Genomic DNA, 20,811 nt, shown 5'->3' on the forward strand with positions numbered 1-20,811 from the left:
GAGGGTCCTGCCTTTATGCCAGCCCTGGAGAACAGAGGCTGAGCCCTGTGTCCTCCTTCCTGCCAGCCCCTGCACACAGCCATTCATTCGTGCAATCTCTGTCCTCCCAAGAGTGAGCTCACCATTGGGGCACTGCTCAGGTTACTGTGTCCAGGGATAGAGATTTATTTGCCAGTGGCAGAAGTAGGACAAGGGCAGAAGTGAGGGTTGGTGGTTGTGGGGGCTTAGTTCCCTCCCCCTCCAGGTCCACCCACTGCAGCGGCAGACCGACTCTGAGTACAGCCTTCCTGAAAGGAGCTTCAAAACATCCTGGCCTCAGCCCTCAAGCCAGTCTCCCCAAAGGCCTGTTCACTAACCAGCCTTCCCTCAATCCCTTCTGAAGTGAGGGCTACCATCTTCCCTCCTGCCCAGCCCAGATTAGCCCAACACCCCTACCTGGGCAACTCAGACTTAGGGGGGCTTGAAGCACCCTGAGATAGGATCATCAGGCCCTCAGTCTATCCTGGGCTGGAACAAACAGGGGCCTCTTCTGTACTGAAGACCTCTCGAGGGGAGGTATCCCTGTTTCCTCACCAACAGCAGAGGTTCTGAGTTCCTTAGACTCTAATACCTAGATGATCACTAATTAACCGTGTAACCTTGGGTAGGCAGCTAAACCTTTTAGAGCCTTGATTTCTTCTTCAGCAAAATAGAGATAGTGCCTACCTCACTGTCAGAGTGAATGAGACAGTTCCCCTCAGCCCAGGGAAGACAGGCAGGGAAAGTTATTTTCTTCTTTTCCTCCTTTCTTCTGAGAGATTGGTCCCTTCCCAGTGCTTTTGCTGTTAGTTCATGGAGGAACCAACTCCGAAGGAAAGTCTGACTAGACAGAGGGAAGAATTTCCAGGGGTATCAGTGCTACCAGCGACCCAGGAAAGCTAGGGAAGTCTGTAGGCCCTGGGTCCCATCTGGTGTAGGCATCAGAAGCCCAAGGTGGGGCAAATGTGGAGGAGGCAGGGGGCTGGATCCCATGACCTCTGGATGTCCTTTCTGGCCTGCGGCCTTCGTGTTTCAGAGCAGTCTTTCATGAACTAAGTCTGAGTCATTGTTTCAGTGCTGACAACTCCCTCTGCAGTGACTGGGGACAGAGCAGGAGTAGCAAGGCTGGCTTCTGGAGAAGAAGGAACATTGTCCCATCTCAGAGTCAGAGGGGCAGCTATGAGGAGTGGGCAGAGCAAGGGGCAAGGTGCTATCAGAGGTAAGCAGCAGTCACACACAGAGGGAAGACTCCCTAGGCCAGAAGTCATAAGAGAACTATCGGGAGGGAGCCTCTTAATAGGAGAGCTCCATGAGTAAAAGTGGGTGCTAGGCTCTTGGGAGCCTGAGGACAGAGGGATGGACCAGATGACTCCAAACTGCATGCAGCTCAGTGTTCAGCACACTAAGAAAAGCTGCTTCTCAGGGCACCTGGGTGGCCCAGCATCTGACTTTGGCTCAGGGCATGATCTTGCAGTTCTTGACTTCAAGCCCCGCATGGGCTCACTACTGTCCGTGTGAAACCTGCTTCGGAGCCTCTGTCCCGCCCCCCCTTCCCCTTCCCCATTGCTCTCTCTCTTAAAAATAAATAAAAACATTTAAAAATAATTTTTAAAAAAGCTTAGAGAAAGAAAGAAAGAAAGAAAGAAAGAAAGAAAGAAAGAAAGAAAGGGCTGGTTCTCATCCTGGTCTGCCCTTTTCTTCCTGTTCTGTGACCTTGAGCAAAGACCTTTCCATCTCTGGAGGGACTTCGGTTTCTTTCTTTTTAGATTGGCAGAATTGGAATAGTTTAGGTTGAAATGGAGACCTGGATTAGAATAGGGGCAATAATTGTATATATCTCTTAGTGTACTTTTGAGGGTTAAATGAGTTAACATACAGGGGCGCCTGGGTGGCTCCGTTGGTTGGGTGTCTGACTGTGGCTCAGGTCATGATCTCGTGGTTTGTGAGTTCGAGTCCCACGTCGGGCTCTGTGCTGACGGCTCAGAGCCTGGAGCCTGCTTCAGATTCTGTGTCTCCCTCTGCCCTTCCCCTGTTCACGCTCTGACTCTCTCTGTCTTTCAATAATACATAAATAAATAAATAAATAAATAAATAAATAAATAAATAAATTAACATACATAAAGAGCTGGACAGAGTAAGGGCACAAAAAATAGTTTTTATCTATCAATCGACCTATTTATTTATTTAGTGATACTTGACCTCGAGCCTACAGGTGAGCTTCAGGGAGTTCATGAATGCCTTGAAGCTGTGTAAAATGTTGGCGGATCAGCATTCTCTGGGGGACAGTCTAGAGCTTTCATCTTCTCCTCAGAGAATCTAAAATCCCCAAAAGGTTAAGAACCATTGGCCTGAATGACCCCCAGGGCCCCTCCACTTTAAGCAGTTTGAGATTCTCTGATGGGAGGGATTGCTTCTCCTTCCGTAAGGAATGACCTATTTTCTGCCATGAATACCTTCAGTTCAAGCCCCTCCCTGCTGTGGCCTCTGCCCTTATGAGTTGCCAAGGACAGCCCAAGCTGAAAACACGAGTGGCTGGTCTTTTTCTCCCCCTTTAGAACTGGAGCTCCTAGGGTGGGGAGTCCGTCATGGTTGAGGTCAAGTCTGGTTCTCACTTCCCAGCCGAGGAGAGGAAGACGGCCCAGCCCAGTGGGCCTGGGGACAAGAAGAACACAGTGAGAGGGCCTGCCTTGCCCAGTCTCCCCTACCTCCCCCTGCTGGCCCACTGGGGCCCCAGAGGCAGATACCGCTCTAATGAGCTAAGGTCCATGGCAGGCATCAGTAATTACGATTTTATGGAAATCTAGAAGGCTCTTACGCAAGTGCCTGACACACTTCCCGGCTGTGGCATCTGGGGCAGCCAGGTCCCCAGGGGCTGGAGGAGAGCCCTTCCACCCCCTGCTGCCACCAACCCCTGGAGCTCGGGACACTGGCATAAAGCCTCCCTCCCACTGCCTGTGGCACTGTCCCTAACACATTCTGGGTGAGCTGTTCTCTCTGTCTGTGCCCCAGGCTCCCTGGAGGGGAACAGCATGGACTCTGGTGTGTGCAATCCCTCCTCCCCTCCCCAGCCAAGCTGAGGCTGTCCGGAAGACCTGTTTGGGTTATTTCCCTCTGCTCTATGAAGAAAACCTCTCATTCCTGAAAGATGTCCCCTTCTATTCTGTTTCTTTTCTCCTTGAGGCTCAGGACATAGGGCTGACAGTAGTCACGGGGCCAGAAGTCATAGCCGCTTGCTTCACCTCTCCCTGGGCCCTGTGCCAGTTTGCCACCCCCGCCCCACTTCCCATGCCTCTGATAGTGTCCTAAAGCCACTGCTTTCTTTCTCTAGTCCATTCCCCCTACCCACCCACGAAGCATGTGTTACCACGGTAACAGCAATATCATCACTTTGGGGTGAGCAAGGGGGTGGAACTCAGTGGACTGGTAGAGGGGGTGCTGTTAGGGGCTAGAAATTTGGAGGGATGAACACTCAAGGGCCCCCAAATTCTTAAGGAGGATCTTTTGCTGGAGAGTGGCCCTGGGCGTGGACTGGGGCGGGTGGTTACCGAGACCTGGTGGAAAAGAGGGAGGATGAAGTCTGGAAGCAGCTGGATCCAGGTATAAGAGGTGAGGGCGATTCCTGTTGACTATGCTGGAGAAGCATGAGGGGGACAATGCCAAGGAGAAGTTGAAGCAGGGACAGTGGAGTCTGCTTTTAACTCCTCCCTTGGGGTCCGGCTGCTTAGCTCATCCTAGGGAGAGGCATTCCTACTGGGAGAGGCTGGAAATTGCACAGAAAGCAACACTGGGTGTCCTTCAGGGAGGGGCGTCTCGGTGGCGTCTTTGAGGGTCTACATTTGATACATCTAAATCATGAGGTCCTACTAGATGCCTCCAGTGGCTCTGGGCACCAGGGGCGCCTGATCCTTGCACCCAAGGCCTTCTTGTACATCCTGACCCAGAGAGCACAATAATGCAAAAGTTTCTCTGAGCTGACTTGGGGTACAGAGCCGCAAGCTGAGTTGATAGAGGCCATGAAGCGGACCCGAAGGCAGAAGGCCCAGGGTATTCCAGCAGAGGGGACAGCCTGGGCAAAGGCAGAGAGGGGTGGAACAGAACAGCCTGTCATGGACACGGCAGGTAAGCCATGGGAAGAGGTGAGAAGGAAAGGCAGATGAAAGACAGAGGGCCCTGAGTGCTGAGCCTGGAAGCTGGGTCTTCCACGAAAAGTAGCTTCTCAAACTCGCTCCCTGGAGCCCCGCAGAGCAATCCAGAAGTGCCCTGGAGGCATGGGGGTGGGGGAAGGAGAGGAGGCAAAGCGGTTCGGTCAGAACTTGAAAGGAATTTAGATACATGGCTCTGTATTAAATGTTTCTGCAAGCCTTGCATTTGACTCCAAGAGTATTCATGTTGGTTTTCTTGCCAGAAAAACTGATTTGAAGCACTAACCATTACGTGCCATCGGTGCCCTGGAAGATGGACTGAGGGGTTTCCATAGCCCAGCTTGAGAATGGCGCTGAGAGCAGCGGAGGCTGGAGGCCATGGGGTGCTCTGCTGAGCAGTGGTGGAGTCATTTCTATGTCTTAGGGAGAACGCTCCGGCTCCCAAAGGCAGCAACATGGAAACAGGGAGCTGGAGTAGTGAGCTTTTGGGGTCTTCTGGCCAAAAGCTTCACAATGGGGATGGACAGGACGCATTCCTGTGTCTTGGCCTGGGTGGATGACAGGTGTGCAGGACAGTGAGGTGACTCAAGTTCCAGCCCATTCCTTCCTAGCTCATAGACTTGGACAACTTGCATGCCTGTGTCTCCTAGTGTGTAAGTGGGAATCGTCATACGTCATGGGCGGTTGTGGTGGGTAGTGGGGCGGGGTCCCCTCCCCCTGGATCATACAAACCTAAAACTGCTTGCCTTGCCTGCAATGCCTTTCCTCCCATGCCTTTCCTCCCTGCTACAGCTCATCCCAAAGGAATTCCCAAGTCAAACAGGACCCCTATCATAGGCAAACTGTCCGAGACCACAAATCCTGCTTACTGCATCATTAGCACACACACACACACACACACACACACACACACACACACCCCTCTATTAAAACGACAGCAGCCCAGCTACTGTCATTCATATTATTCATCCTCAGGGCTCACAGCCCAGGAGCGGAATGGAAAATATTTTGTCCCCATCTTGCATCTGGAAAGCCAGAGCTCAGAAAAGCCCCAGGTCTCTGACATCACTGGAATCAGACCCAGGAACCTGGGTCTGATACTTCTTTGGGAGTTGTTGAATGAATGAATGAATGAATGAATAAGGAACACTTCCCCCATCAGCCCTTTTCCCTTGGGGGAGTGGTAGACCTCATTCCTTAGCTCTCTAGGTTGGAATGTTGCCTGGAGATTAATTTTAAAATTCCATAACATATTTATCAGGCAGAGTGGGGGCATGTACAGTGATTAAGAGCAGGGACTGTGACCCAGATGGCCTAGGTTCAAACCCTGGCTCTATCTTCTCTTAGCTGTGTGACTTGACCTAGCTACTTAACCTCTCTGAGCCTCAGTATCTCCATCTGTATAATGGGGGGAAGGTGATAATAGAATAATAGAAAAAAACAGCGTCAACATTAGACGATAGATCGGTTGAAAAGCACTCTAGTTGTATGAGCACGGAAGAACTATTTATTAAATAAACAGACCCTCTTCACTTACAAATGCTTCATAAATAAACTCATATGATGTGGGATACATACCCGGGATATATGGAGAAAGATACATCTACATTTAGTAAGGACTTAATTATTTTCTCATTCAGTTTGTACTCTAGCCCTATGGGGCAGAGGCTCTCATCATCCCCTTTTCGTAATTATAGAATGAGACTCAGAAAGGTTGCTAATTGCTCAAAGCCGTATGGCTATGCTTGAACTCAGAGTCGATCTCGAGATACAAACTCTTAACTCCAACGCTGGTGCACCTCTCTTAGTCCCTACCCTCAAGGGGCTTCCACTCTGATGGGAAAACAGACATTGGACAGAGTACACAAAAGAATGAACAGCACGTCAGATGACGGCTGTGAAGGATTTGATGAAGGGCGGACACAGGACATGGAGAACATAAGCACCAACTGGCTGGGCTGCAAGAAAGCTAAAAAGCAGGCAGTATATTTGAAGTGGGAACAGAGAGTACTTTTCCAAGGGGAGACTTTCTGGGTGGTTCAGAGGGACTAGGGACAAAGGATTGGGTGCTTAGAGCCATGTCTGTGTGCTAACTCTAGGGGGCGCTGTTTGGTGCAGAGCAACGCACCCACAGGAGGCAGAGACTGGTTGGGAGGTGGGGCCACCTCCTGGGTGGGGCATTTGTGTGCACAGGCACGCAGACCACACAGGGATTGCCATGTTCCTTTTTAAAAATCCTTTTGCCAGCAACTCAGGACCCAGAACTTTTGACCACCAATGTGGGGGGTGGGGGGAGCAGGGGACGCCTGAGCCCTGGATAGGGCAGGATTCCACCCACCTAGGTACCCTGCCCGAGGTCCCACACAACCTAGTGTGAGGGAGGGAGAGAGAGATAGAGCCTCTTACCTTGTAGGCACTCGATAATATTTTGTTGAATGAATGAATGAATAAGGAACACTTCTCCCAGCCCCTCTTTCTTTGAGGGAGGGTGGACCTCATTCTCCAATTCTCTAGGTTGGAATGTTGCCTGGGGATAGAAAACAAAACAGAACAAAACATTTTGGTCAGAGGAGAAGGACACTGAATTGTTATTTTTCAGCAATTTTTACAGATAAAAAGTTGCTGCCTTGGTTTAGGGAACCCAAGGGGTATTATTAGGATTGGGTTAGGCCATGGCCTAGAAAATGACAGAGTATTTGGGGTGGGGGTGGGGGGAATCAATTAAAAAAAATCTCACCCAAAAATTGCCCCTGAAATTATCTGTATGTGGGGAAGTTTCGGGGCCAGCTATGTCTGTACCTCCCAGGACTGGGCTTTGGTGGGGACCCTGAGGGTGGCAGATACGACCACCCCAATGGGGGCTCATGAGGATTAAACCCTGGAATAACATTCAGCTGCGTAGAATTGCTTTCAGTCCTCACTACCACACTGAATGGGAGGGAGCACTTGTCCCTATTTTATGAAGGAGGAAAGGGGGTTTAGGAAGGTAAAGTACCTACGGTGCCCTGGGCAGGGCCTGAGACTCTTCTGAGAGTAGGACCAGAAGTTTCTCAAGGCCTCTCTGGGCCTGAGGATGGACTATGCAGACCCCGTGCTGTGCTGGCTGAGGGGGCACAGGGAGAGTGAGGTGGGGGCTGTGACTGGCCAGGCTCCATCGTCCCCAAGCCCAGCTCTTTTCCTTAGAGGGAGAGCCAAGGAAAACCAGGAACAGGCCCAACACCATCTGGATGGGGACAGAGTACAGAGACGCTGAGATGGGTGGAAGCATTAGCCAAGAGAGCTGGGGAGAGGCAGCCTCAGGGGGGAAGGGGAAGGATACAGACAGCTTTGGAGTTGGAGGCTGAGTGGTAGGGAACTGGGTTCTGGGATTGGAGTCCCACTCCCCTTACCAGCCCCTCACGGTGTCCTGGAAAGGGGCCTACACCAGCCTCTACCTTCTCTGCCTCCGCCCTGATAATAAGCCTCCACCCACCTGCTCATGTCCTCTGCCCTCCCCTCACCATCACTCCTGCGCCCTGATCTTCTCAGGCCAGGGCCAAGCCCTGCTGGGTCCCCTCCCATACCCCTTCCCCTGGCCTTCCTGGAAACCTGCTCTGTCCAGCCTTGGAGGGTTTCCTGGGGGCCTTCTGGCCTTGAACTCGACTTTGGGCAATGGGTGGGTTCTCAAAGTCTTGGGGATCTTGTCATGGGGATCTTGGGGACTCAGCCTTCTTTGGTCTCTACTGGCAGGAATGCCCCCCCCCCCTTCCTTTTCCTCTCCACTTCCATTTTTGTCTGGCTTCATGGGAGGAGAAAGCATATAAGGAGGTGCCCTGCCTGGTGTTGGAGGGGGTCTCTTTGGTTTTCTCTCTCTCTCAGGTAGGCCCCCCAGAATCACAAAACCTGGATAGCTAGGGTCACATGAGGTCAGACCACATCTTTAGAGGGTTGTCTCTGCTCTTTGCAAAGCCCTCATCTGTTTATACCAAACACAGTAGTGGGGGGTGGGCCCAGGGACCTGTGTACAGTGACAACAGGGACTGAGTGTGGGGAAGGAAACTGTCCCCCAGGCAGACCTTATTTGTCTATAAACACAGTCCACCCCATGCCCCCGGGGCAGAGGGGGGGCAAAGCCACCAGCCTGACTGGGACTCCTCTCCTTCTACTGCCCTGGGAGGGGGCCCAGACACACACCCCTGCCTCCCCACATACGGGCTCTCCCTTCTAGCACCACTGAGTTGTTTCCACAGCAAGCTGGACTATGTTCTGTAAACTGCAGTCCCCTAGTCAGGCAGCCCCCAGCGAAAGGACAGGTGTCCTGCCATCACTGCACCTGTGTGTGTGTGTGTGTGTGTGTGTGTGTGTGTGTGTGTGTTAGGGGGCAAGTGGGGGAGAAGGGGGAGGCCGATGGGGATAAAGGCCTTTTGTAGGTCCATGAGATGCTCTGTATCTGCTTCTCCTGTCCCCTCCAGTGGTCAGGCTCCTCTCACAGGGTCATGTGAGGGGTCCAGGCCCACGAGTCTCCAGGATTCTACATGTTTTACGAATCTAGGACCAATCTTGAAGCCCAAGGGTGCCCCTCGTTGCCCCCGAGACTCTTGGGGGAACAGTGGGGAGTGGATGTCCATCCCTGAGACTTTGTTTTGCTGCAACACCATATCCCCTTTGAGTTAATGATTGGTGGGGAGCCTTGGGCACACCGTTTCTTGATTCCCCCCAGCTTGGGCTGCCTGAAAGGTCCCATGTTTCCTAGAGCCCTGGGTGCTCAGCCAATAAGAGGCTCCCAGCCTTGCCCCACCCTTTCGTGGGTTTGCTTGTGTGTATAAAGGTGGATAGTCCAGTGGGTCCCGCCCAGCCCAGTGCCGAAGTCTCTGTCACACAGCTGGCTCTGCTCCCTTTCCAAGATGCTATTTTGGCACAACCAGCCAGAGCACCTGTGGCCCAGTCCTGGGGAACTGTACCCCGGGCCTCCAAGTGGCTTACTCAGGTAAGGGCCTGAACCCCTCCCCGCAGGTTCCAAGGAAGGGCCTGGTCTGAGTTGCAATGGACAGGTAGGACTATCTGTTTGAAGATGGGGGGGGGGGGGGAGGTGGGGGGGTGGGGGGGGGAGGTGGGGGGGTGGGGGGGTGGGCTTCCTGTTCTTGGGCTCCTTTGGGGGTGGAGAAGTGGATCCTGGGACACCTGGTGTTTAGTGGATCCTAGGACATCTCAAAACACCCTGACCACCCACCCTCTCGGGGCACTTTTGTTGGGCATTTACTTGGTATCAGACAAGCCCTGAGACTGCAAACAAGTAAGTGATGGCAGATTTTTTTTTTTTTTTTAACATCAGAGTGCGAGCAGGGCAAGAGCAGAGAGAGAGAAAGAGAGAGAGGGAATCCCAAGCAGGTCCTGCCAGCACAAAGCCTGACTCGGGGCTTAATCCCATGAGCCTCGAGATCATGACCTGAGCTGAAATCAAGAGCCTGATGCTTAGCCGACTGAGCCACGCAGGCGCCCTGAGGGCAGATTTTTGTAGATGTTTGGTAGTATCTGAAATGTGCACCTTAGGGGCGCCTGGGTGGCTCAGTCGGTTAAGCGTTGACTTCGGTTCAGGTCATGATCTCGCGGTCCGTGAGTTTGAGCCCCACGTCGGGCTCTGTGCTGACAGCTCAGAGCCTGGAGCCTGTTTCGGATTCTGTGTCTCCCTCTCTCTCTGACCTCCCCCATTCATGCTGTCTCTCCCTGTCTCAAAAATAAATAAACGTTAAAAAAAAAAAAAATTGAAATGTGCACCTTAAAGGAGATTTCCCAGGAGCCAGAGGAGTTGAATGGGGGACTCTCAGGCCCTGGCTGCTGCTGGGGTGCCTTGGCTCTCTGGAGGATATGGCAGGCAGAGTCAAAGCCCCATAGGGGAAGGGATGGACAGGGCGGAAAGCCGGAGGGGCTCTCCTCTCCCTGGCAGGGAGTCCCTGCCCTTGCCCTACCTGAAGCAGGAAGAGCTGCACAACATCCCCAGCTCGGAGCCTCCCTGCCCCACCTTCCAGTATGTGCTCTGTGCAGCCACCTCGCCGGCAGTGAAGCAGCAGGAGGAGACCCTCACCTACCTGAACCAGGGTATGCTGGGCCTGGGGAAGGAAAGGGCTTAGTGGGGCAGCAAGCTCTGGAAGCCGAGCCCAGTGCGGGATGGGAATGGCCGGCACCATCTCTGCCCGCAGAGGGGGCTCGCACATCCCCTTGATCTCTCCCAGGCCAGTCCTATGAGGTGCAGATGCTCTGCAACCCCAAGCTGGGGGATACTACCCAGTGGGCCCGGCTGTTGAAGGTAGGTGCATTCCCCTCCAGAACTGGCAAGGGTTGGTTGGGTGTGACTGTCCATCTGGGCAGGAAGCCAATGTCATCACGGTGATGTCACTGTCAAGCAGAACCCTCTCAAGTCCACCTTTTAATTTTACCTTCACAGCAGCACATTGGTGGGCAGGAGTTGTTGAGGAAGGAGGCACAGAGAGGTTAAGTATTTTCTCAAGGACACAAAGTAGCAGATCCGGGATTTAGAAATACATTTACATAGCATTATTCACATGCATGAGTCCTTCTGTCCAAAAAAAAAAAAAAAAAAAGTATATATTTAGCCCCAATTCACTGCCAGAAACTGTTCTATGAGCTAGAGATTCAACAGTAAAGAGGCAGATGTAGTTCCCTTCCTCAGGGGGCTTGCGTTCTACTGAGACAGGCATGTTAATTACACAAATTATATGCAATTACACATTCATTTCCCAGTTGCAAATTGAAAAGTGCTGCAGGAAAAGAAACAGAGTGACTAAGAGTGGGAAGGGAGTAACTCACCCATTTCACAGATAAGCAAACTGAGGCTCAGGGTCTCTAGGTTACTCCCCCAGTCTCACAGCTTGAGAGTGGCAGTTGGGCATCTGGACACAGACCTGGTGATCTCAGTGCTTGTGGGCCCTGAGGCTGGGAAGCAAGGTGGGGGCGAGGGTGGGATGGTTGGCCTACGCCCGCTGTGGGAACTGGTTCCCGAATGCCCAAGCACCCTCTGACTCGTGAGCCCTGCCTTCCTGTGCTCACAGAGTGTGGTGCGTGTGGTTTTCCATGACCGGCGGCTGCAGTACACGGAGCAGCAACAGCTGGATGGGTGGAGGTGGAGCCGGCCAGGGGACCGCATCCTGGACATCGGTGAATGGGGAGGGACGGGGGAGCCTTCAGGGCCACTTTCCGGCTTGGAAGGCTTTGTGGATGGGGACGGCTGAGGCTTGCTCCTTGCTCGCCATCCTGTGTCTGCAGATGTGCCACTGTCCGTGGGGGTGATAGAGCCCCAAGTGCTGCCCTCACAGCTCAACACGGTGGAATTTCATTGGGACCCGACCAAGAGGACCTCCCTCTTCCTGCAGGTGAGTCTGGAGGTCAGATGGGAGTGGCAGCAGCTCAGGTGGGAAAGGAAGGTGAGTTTGGGGGTGAAGGAACACGAATAGACCACTTCCGGAAAGCACCTGGAGGATAAAATATGGCTGAATGTTTATTGACTCTCACCACAGGGAAACTCTTGTTAAAGCTGAAAGCAATGGAAGAAGCTACAGAACTCAGGATAGAAGTTAGCTTCATAAAAAGTCATTGGTCTGCAATACATAGGGAAAATTAAAAGGAGACGTTAAGTGGGAAAAACAGTTGCCATAAATTACATATAATGTGTGGGAGCCTCAATATATAAAAAGTTCTCGTATATCAACAAGAAAACATAGATGACAGTTCAACAGAAAAACGGGCAAAGGGTACAAGCAGACAATTTATACAAGGATACAAATTGTCAATAAATGTAGACAGTGCAACCTCAGAAAATGCTAATTAGGGACACCTGGGTGGGTCAGTCAGTTAAGCATCTGACTGTTGATTTCGGCTCAGGTCACGATCTCATCATTTCTGGGATGGAGCCCCGTGTTGGGCTCTGTGCTGGCAGCACAGAGCCTGCTTGGGATTCTCTCTCTCCACATCTCTCTGCCCCTCTCCCACTCACGTGTGCGTGCACACTCTCTCTCTCAAAATAAATAAACTTTAAAAACTTATATAAAAAAGAAAATTCTAATTAAAATGTGTGTGCATATATATATATATGCATATATATATATGTATATATATATGACTGGCAAAGACTTAATTAGTGCACTCATTCTGTGAGTAGAGTGGCACTTGGGCAAAATTTATTAAATTTTATGTTTTATGTTTCTACTCTTTAACCCAGTCGTTCCATTTCAAAAAGTTATCCTATAGCAGCGTTCAATAAGTACACAAAGCTATATTGACCAGCTCTTCATAGAACCACTTGTTCTCATATTAAAATATTTTAATTGCCCATGGGAAGATAATTGCTTTTTTTTTTGGAAGAGGATTGATTTTTACATAAGTTTTAGGGAAGACTTACAAGGGAAATTATGTAGCCAGTAAATGATGTCTAATAACAAGAGAAACTGCTTTCCTAGAAGGAAAGAGACAGAAGACAAACTTGTATTTAAAGTTTGAATTCCATTTTACAAAAATAAAAACATGTATGTGTATACACAAGTTATGTTTCTTTTTCCCTTTTTCTTGCCCAGAGAAGACAGAGGAAGAAACAATCCTTGAATGTTAACAGTCTGTCTCGGGGGGGGGGGGGGGGGGGGGGGGCTGTATTCTTCTTTACCCGGCTTCAGCATTCTCTATATTTCCTTGAATAGATTTCCCTTTATAATCTAACAATATTGTCAAAAGTCACCCGTATGTCACTTTTTTGAGTGCTCGCTATGGTCTAAGCACCTGGACTGGGAAGTCAGGCAGATGTGGCACAATTTCACTTCCACCACTCCCTCATGTGACCTTGCTCAGGTCACATGATCTCTGGGAGCCTTCGTTTCCCCACCTGTAAAGTTGGACCCTTTAACTGTTCTTTGCAGGATTGTGGGAGGGCTATAGTGGGCAGTGGGGGTGAACAGAGGGGAAGACCCCGCTTGCCCTTGGAATCCTGGGACCAGGCAGAACACAGAGGCTGCAGGCTGCGTGCGGTGGAAGCCAGGAAGGCTTCCTGGAGTAGGCTGTTAGATTTAGCAGATAAAATACAGGACACTCAGTTAAACTTGAATTTCGGATAAAGAACTTTTTAGTAGAAGAATGTCCCATGAAATATTTGGGACATATTTACACTAAAAAAAATTTACCTGTTGTTCATCTGAAATTCAAATTTAACTGGGCATCTGTATTGTAACTGGCAACTCTACCCTGGAATGGGACCTGTTGGCTTATATGTGAGCGGGCAGAGCTTTCCAGGTAGAAGATTCTAAGAAGAACCATGCAAGTGTGTTGGCGTCATGATTAGGCTGGCTAGGTGGGGCAGTGTGTTCATTGATGGGGTGAGAGAGAGCAGCCATGCAGAAAGGCTTGACTTGATTCTTTAAGGTGCGCCAACATGAGGGTGAGGAACTTTGCTTCTCCACCCATAACCATGGGGAGCTACTGAAGGATTTTGAACAAGGGAAAGAACCTAATAAAGTTATGCTGTCAGAAACAAACTCTGGGGATGGCAAGTTGCTGTAAGAGGCTGACAGGTGACAGGCAGGTAACAAGTGTTAGGTGAGCTTTCTTGAACTGGGTGGGACTTGTGATCACCCTGCTTTCTCTTTGCTTCTTCGCCTCAGGTTCACTGCATCAGCACCGAGTTCACTCCTCGGAAAAAAGGTGGAGAGAAAGGTGTCCCCTTCCGCCTCCAGATTGACACTTTCAAGCCCAGTGACAAGGAGCTGTCGCCTGAGCACCTTCACTCAGCTGGCTGCCTCATCAAGGTGTTCAAGGTACAGGCAGTTCCTGCCCCCTCTCTTTCAGGACCGTCACCCTGCCTGGCTGGCTGTGTAGATGCCAGTCCTGCTTTGCTGCGTCCCCTCAGCCCGCAGTTCCCTTCTCTGTACAACAGAGGGATGGGGCTTGATCTCTTTCTTAGAGCCCCATTCGCAAGGGGGAAGTGGGCGGGTAAAGGGGTGGGGGGGCTGCTCTGCGCTTCCCTTGTCACTCTCCCGTAGCCCAAAGGAGCTGACCGGAAGCTGAAAACAGACCGGGAGAAGATTGAGAAACAGCCCCTGCACGAGAGAGACAAGTATCAGGCTGCCAGTGAGACTACGGTCTTCCTGGAGGTGTGTTGCCTTGGCGGTGGGGGCAGGAGCGTGGGTTTAGAGGAAGGATCCTCATTGGACACATGGGGAAATTGAGGCCCCAGGGCTGTGGCTGCTCCAGGATCATCACATCCCCCAGTGATTCCACCTGTTACCTTCAAGGACACGCTGCACCGTCTGTTGTTCAAGACCCAGGCGCTTAACTTCTTCCAGGCTGCTTCTCCTGCACCCACCATCCCCCCACCCCGCTTCTGCCCCCCTCTGCCCCGAGCACTTCCCTTCCTGCTGCTGCTCCTGGAAGCCTCCCCCAGCTTCCCCAGCCAGACCGGCAGGCTGGTTTACGCTCTTGCTTTGAGCAGAATTTGGTCTACTTGTCAGGGACTCCTAGAGCAGGGACCAAGTCTGGCCCCAGGCAGGCCCCTTGTCAGCTCTCCATCGGCGAGAGGTGAGGGAACAGCCACCAATGCCCTCGGAATGTCTGGGCTGAACCTTGCTGCTTGTTTGCCCACAGTGTTCACCGTGGCCAGATCCCAGTGCAGGGCCCCACCCGCCTCTCAGCCCTCTTGCCCTCACCTCTCCCCACGCCTGCAAGCTCCTGTCCACGGAGAGGTGAGGCGGGATGGGCGCCTCTCAGCCCTTTGGGGCCAGCGTGAAGAGAAGGGCTCCTCAGCCCGGGCATCCGGGGAGGGGCAGGACTGAGGGCGCAGCTGAGGGGAAGAGGCTCAGCTCTGTGCCCTTTGGGTAACACCAGCAAGCTCCGCACGCCAGGGAAGGGTGGGTGGGGCTGGAGACCGGCTGCACTGCTGTCTCTCTGCTCCCCCACAGGCTCTGCTCCTCCCCACCGTTCGCCTTGGACACCTTGGGGGGCAGCCCCGCTGAGGTGCGTCTTCACTTTCCAGTCCCCCAACCTCTATCTCAAACCCTTCTCAGGGCTTTATCGCACTCTCCAGAATAGGGTGGCTCTGCCCCCTGGTGGACAGAGGTTGTATGGCCACAGATGGCAAAATTTCCCCATAGGACTGGGCACTTGCCACTCACAGGATGAGCCTAGGCTCTCAGACTTGGGGCCCCCAAGGGCAAGGGCTGTTCTCCTACCCCTTGCTCTCAAGTCCAAGTCCATGGGTCCATGGTGGTACCTGGACTGCCCTCTTTATGCCTCAGGATCTGAGCCCTGGAGCCTCCATCCTAGAGACACAGCAGTGGTTGCACCGGCACCGGTTCTCCAGCTACTGCCGGATGCTGGCCAACTTCACTGGTGAGGCTGGCATCTGGCAGGGGCCGTACCTGTGGGGGACTGAGGGCAGAACACTCAGGCAGGAAGCCTGCCTATGGTCCTGGCTTGCTGTGTGTTCTTCAGCTAACTTTTAGTTGGGACTAAGAGTTGCCAGGCACTATGCCTGCTAGGCTCTCTTCTCATGTATTATCCCGTATAATTTATATACTACCCATAAGGAGAGGGCTCGGAGAGGTTAAACAACTTGCCCAAAGACACACAGCTAACAAGCAAGTGGCAAAACGGGGATTTGAGCCCAAGTTTGACCCCCATGTCTGGACATAATAGGGTTATTTGTAGACTAATGTTGGACTGTGTCCCTTGCCATCCTCGATCCTGGGACTCTTCCCCAAATCTGGCCCTGTCTGATTCTGCAGGCACTGATCTGCTGAAGCTTACCCGCCGGGACCTTATCCAGATATGTGGGGCTGCCGATGGGATCCGCCTTTTCAATACTCTTAGAGCCAGGTGCTGGGCACGGCCAACCAGGATCTGTTTCCCTCTGTAGTGGCATTTACCAAGTGCAGCTTGTGGTTGTGTCTCATGGAATGTTCAAGCTGGAAGGTACCTTAAAGACCACTTAGTCCCACACACTCGTTTTACAGAGGAAGAAACTCAGGCCCAAGGACAGTGACCTACCTCTGTGACCTACCAGTCACAGAGCCAGACTGGCAGGGATGGGCTAAAGTTAGGCTCCTAGGATCTCCTTTTTCTGTAGCCATCCCATTTGCATCACTCAGTTTCTGAGGACAGAGATGGATTTTTCTCATCTTCTCTCCTCTCAGGGTTCAGCATTCATTAAATGCTTAAGAAACGCTTGGTGATCTCCCTCCCTGGAGACCTGAGAGGAGGTGGGGTCCCTCCCAGGGAGGGGGCTGTTACTTTAGGTATGAAGTGCTGATACATACACTGTTTTCTTGGCCCAGGCCCATCCGTCACCGGCTGACTTTGTATGTGGCTCAGGAGGCCTCTAGGCAAGAGAATGAGGTTCCTAAGAACCCTGACTCAGGTGAGTTCTGGCCTCTCTCTAGAAGGCAAGAAATTCAGGTGTGGCTGCATGAAACCTCTTCTGGCCTGGGGAGAGGGTGATGCTTCATCATTCCTGGGACCCAAGATGCCCTCCTTGGCATTCCCATCTTCCATGACCAGATTAGTCCTCTCCTTCCACGATGTCTCCTGGGTTTATTTTTCCATGTTCTAATCCCCAACCCCATCTGATTTTGTCATTGTTAGTATGTGGGATTAGATTATAACCTTGTTATTGTATTTGGGTTTCATTCATATGTAGGTGTCCCTCCCCCTTAGAGAGACACACACAGAGAGTGCCAGCAGGGTAGGGGTATAGGAGACACAGAATCCGAAGCAGGCTCTAGGCTGAGCTGTCAGCAGAGCCTGATTCGGAGCTGGAACCCACGAACCATGAGATCATGACCTGAGCCAAAGTCAGACGCCCAACCGACTAAGCCACCCAGATGCCCCCCTCCTTTTTATAGTGAGGGCCCCCCTCAGCCTGAGGCTTTCCCAAAGCTGAGAAATAAGCGGATTTATAAGCCTCTTTCTTTCCTTCTTTATGCCTTCCTGCCCCCGCCCCCCTCCCCACGAGACTGTCACTACCTCAGACCCCAACTGATGCCTGCCCTGTGCTGCCCACACCCCCAGGCTTTTATCAAGAGATCTCTCTAGATGAACTCAGTGTTGTAGAGCTGAAGGGGAAACTGGCTGAGCTCTTGGCCCTCCCAGCCAATCAGATCCACCGCCTTTTCCACCAGGGCCCTGGGGGCATCCTCATTCTCCTTGGTGACCAGGTAAAGTAGCTTGTGGTTTTCCGCCAGGCCCAAGGGCCTTGATCACTCTTCCACCTCAGGCCCAGTTTCCCTGTCCCTACCCTGGCTTATTCTGTTTGGCTCTAAGGACAGGATTGTCATAGTGACCCTTCTCCCTTGTAGGTGGTTCAGAATCTTAAGGATGAATCATACTTTGTGGCTGTGGTGAAAAAAGGTAGGAGTTTTAGGGGGAGAAGAGTGTGTCTGTCAGGCTCTAGAAAGGGTAAGATTGTGTTTATATTGTTTCCTAAATTAGATTAAAAGATTCCTTGAAGGTGCATGTAAGCTGGGGATGGGGTATGGTGTGTGCTGTGTCCCAATCAACTGGTAAGCATCTGAATGCCACCTTTGTGTCAAAGAGACAGATTCATGTAGCTACAAGACAGCTGTTTACTGCTCAGGAAAAAACGGGACTGGTGGATAAATGCATTTTCACAAGGGAAAAAATGTCCCAGTTTCTATGTCAGGGAATTTATTAAAGGGGAAGGTAAGGCCCCTCCCTCTTCTGCCCCCCCCCCCCCATCTTATAAGGCAGAAGGTGCTTGCCGGACATCACCTGGTGCAGAGCACCTCTGACCAGCTGGCTTCTGGTTATTCAGATGCCTGCCCTCTATCCCTCCTACACTACAGAGGGAGGGAAGCTTGCTCAAGAGGTAGATTCCAGCTGGGGCAGGAAGAACACTTGGGTGTGACAGATAACTGCAGGCTGCTTGGTTTTGGAGAAGTGGTGGTTGGCTTGCCTCATTCCAGAGGTGCCCTTTTCGCTGCTTTCAGTGCAGAATCCAGATGGCTACTACCTGGTGCTGACCTAGGCCCAGGGACATCCCAATGCAAGAGTTGGAGACTGATGCCAGCCTGGTTCTCTGGAGCCCCGTGTTCACCAGAGGTCTCGTTCGAATCCTCAGCTGCTTCACCAGGCTCCAGGTGAAGCATCGTGTACTACTGCTAGAGAGGAGGTGAGCAGCACCCAGGCTCACATCTCTTCCTGTTCAGCAGCAGTTGTTGGAACCTGGGCACAGCCTCCCAAGCTCAGCTCAGCTGGCCAAGCCTGTGAGGCACATAACTTGCCAATAAGGCGCTTTTGCCCCAAGCAGAGCTGCCTGAACACAGGTACATCGATCCATGCTTATTTAAAATTGTATTCACCATTTCCTTTTCTTAAAATTAAAAGTTAATTTAAAGGTATGTATCTTTAATGCTTGTTCAATTTTCTTGGTGTTTTGGTCCTCTTCCTAAAGTATAGAGTTGGGTAAGGTATGGAGTCGGAGACAGAGGAATAAATAAATGTCTGGACTTTTTTTTCCCTCTCCCAACTGGTTTGCCCAAAAACTAAACACTAAAGCCTCCAAAAGACCATTCATTCAACTATCAAATCACTATGCTTATTTAAAACGTCTGGAGATTTAAAAGCTCTAGAGATTTGGGAAATACTAGAATTATTTAACATTGAGGCTGTGGGGCTTTATCCTTATTTTTCTTTAAAAAATGTAGTTGGATTTAATCTTAATCTTTTAATTTTTAGGTCTTAAGAAATCTCTCCCTTTCCTATGCATATTTTTCAAAATTAAAATTTTAATTTTGCATTTCACTTTTAGGATTAAAATTGACCTGAAACTTATTATTTTTTTTTTTGTATCTCTTTTTCCATGTAGAAAACCAATTTTATTTATTTATTTATTTATTTTTAATTTTTTTTTCAACGTTTATTTATTTTTGGGACAGAGAGAGACAGAGCATGAACGGGGGAGGGGCAGAGAGAGAGGGAGACACAGAATCGGAAACAGGCTCCAGGCTCTGAGCCATCAGCCCAGAGCCTGACGCGGGGCTCGAACTCACAGACCGTGAGATCGTGACCTGGCTGAAGTCGGACGCTTAACCGACTGCGCCACCCAGGCGCCCCGAAAACCAATTTTATTTAAAAGTGCTTTTAAGAAAAGTGGCTCAGTTGGTTAAGCAGCTGACTCTTGATTTCGGCCCAGGTCATGATCTCATGGATCATGGGTTTGAGCCCTGTGTCGGGCTCTGTGCTGACAGCATGGAGCTTCCTTGGGATCCTCTGTCTTTGCCCTTCCCTTGCTCTTGCTCTCTCTCGAAATAAATAAATGAACTTAAAAGAAAGGAAATAATAATAAAACAAAAGATAATGGCAGGGGCTGGCGGGGAGAGGGGGGCGGGGGGCGCCTGGCTGGCTCAGTCAGTAGTGTGTGCAACTCTTGATCTTGGGGTTGTAAATTCAAGCCCCACAATGGGTTGTAGAGATTACTTAAGAACATAAAACCTTAAAGTAATAATGGGCTGTATCTTATTCTCTTTTTTTTCATTCTCTTCCCTCAAAATATTATTAAAAATCTCAAACACTGTGTGGGGCACTTGGGTGGCTCAGTTGGTTAAGTGGCCGACTTTGGCTCAGGTCAGGATCTCACCGTTAGTGTGCTCGAGCCCTGCGTCTACCTCTGAGCTGACAGCTCGGAGCCCGCTTTGGATTCTGTGTCTCCCTCTCTCTCTGCCCCTCCCCTGCTCGCATGCTCTCTCTCAAAAATAAATAAGCATTAAAAAAAAAAAAATCTAAAACATTGTAAAGAGAAAACCCATATGCAGAGACTGGAAGACAGGCCAAAGTGCCCTCTTAAAAATATCTGCTTAATTACTTATTGATCATTTACCTCAGTTATCACTGATCACGTGGGGCCTAGAATTCCACAGAGCTCCCCAAAGGTGTTTCATGCAGGGTAGATACCTTGAGATTGAAATCCTGATTGCTGGTTTGGCTCCATTGCTTAACTCCACCAGGATAGGGGACCCCTTTGCAATAACATTTGTTTTTGTTTTTTAAATTTTATTTATTTTTGAGAGAGAGCGCGTGGGTGGGGGAGGTGCACACAGAGGGGGCGGGCAGAGGATCCAAAGGGGCTCCATGCTGACAGCAGAGAGTTAAACTCACAAACCGTGAGATCACGACCTGTGCCAAAGTTGGACACCCAACTGACTGAGCCACCCAGGCGCCCCCACTGTATTAACCTTTGTGTATCTGTCCCTCAACCTAGGAGCCTCTAGCGTTGACTAGATACTGAAGTATTTGTTGACATGAAGGGAATAAAAGCAGGTTAACAAGTATTTACTGTGTGTCATTATCTCTTTAATCTTCACACTCTATAAAGTAGGTGCTGTTATCCCACTGAGACAGAAAGGTCAACTGGCAGAGGTCATTTGGGTGAAAGGCAATATAACTTGTAGTTTGTTTGTTTATCCATGGGACTCCTGTACCATCATTCTGTCTTTGTCAAGGGAAGGGCAATGCCCTGCACAGATAGAGGCCTCAGGTTGAATTACTGCTGTCAAAGGAGTTAAAACAAAGTTTTTTAGAAACTGATTTATATTACGTCTTCTGTTTTTCTTAGAGACAAGGAGTTCAGGGTATTAAATAAGGGCTATTAAAAAGGTATTAAGGC

At 50.7% G+C, this 20,811-nt stretch overlaps 1 protein-coding gene across 5 annotated transcripts; it reads left to right on the forward strand.

The window, feature by feature from the left end:
* The first annotated feature begins 8,938 nt into the window (after window positions 1-8,938).
* Window positions 8,939-18,547, forward strand: LOC101100850 (transcription factor CP2-like protein 1). Of its 5 annotated transcripts, XM_006940321.4 has the most exons (15): window positions 8,939-9,126; window positions 10,084-10,235; window positions 10,370-10,443; window positions 11,207-11,312; window positions 11,421-11,527; window positions 13,799-13,951; window positions 14,177-14,287; window positions 14,778-14,875; window positions 15,092-15,146; window positions 15,428-15,521; window positions 15,917-16,007; window positions 16,466-16,548; window positions 17,199-17,344; window positions 17,486-17,537; window positions 18,137-18,547. In XM_006940321.4, exons 1-15 carry the CDS (start codon window positions 9,044-9,046, stop codon window positions 18,172-18,174), a joined length of 1,443 nt encoding a protein of 480 aa, XP_006940383.4. In that variant the 5' UTR covers window positions 8,939-9,043; the 3' UTR covers window positions 18,175-18,547. The 5 variants fall into 5 exon arrangements, 4 of the variants coding, with proteins under 4 accessions (XP_006940383.4, XP_019673374.3, XP_019673373.3 ...); XM_019817815.3 differs by lacking the exon at window positions 8,939-9,126 and having other exon boundaries at window positions 9,273-10,235; window positions 10,337-10,443; XM_019817814.3 differs by lacking the exon at window positions 8,939-9,126 and having other exon boundaries at window positions 9,273-10,235.
* Window positions 18,548-20,811: the final 2,264 nt, after the last annotated feature.

This window comes from Felis catus, chromosome E1, assembly GCF_018350175.1.
Source record: "Felis catus isolate Fca126 chromosome E1, F.catus_Fca126_mat1.0, whole genome shotgun sequence".
Lineage (NCBI taxonomy): Eukaryota > Metazoa > Chordata > Mammalia > Carnivora > Felidae > Felis > Felis catus.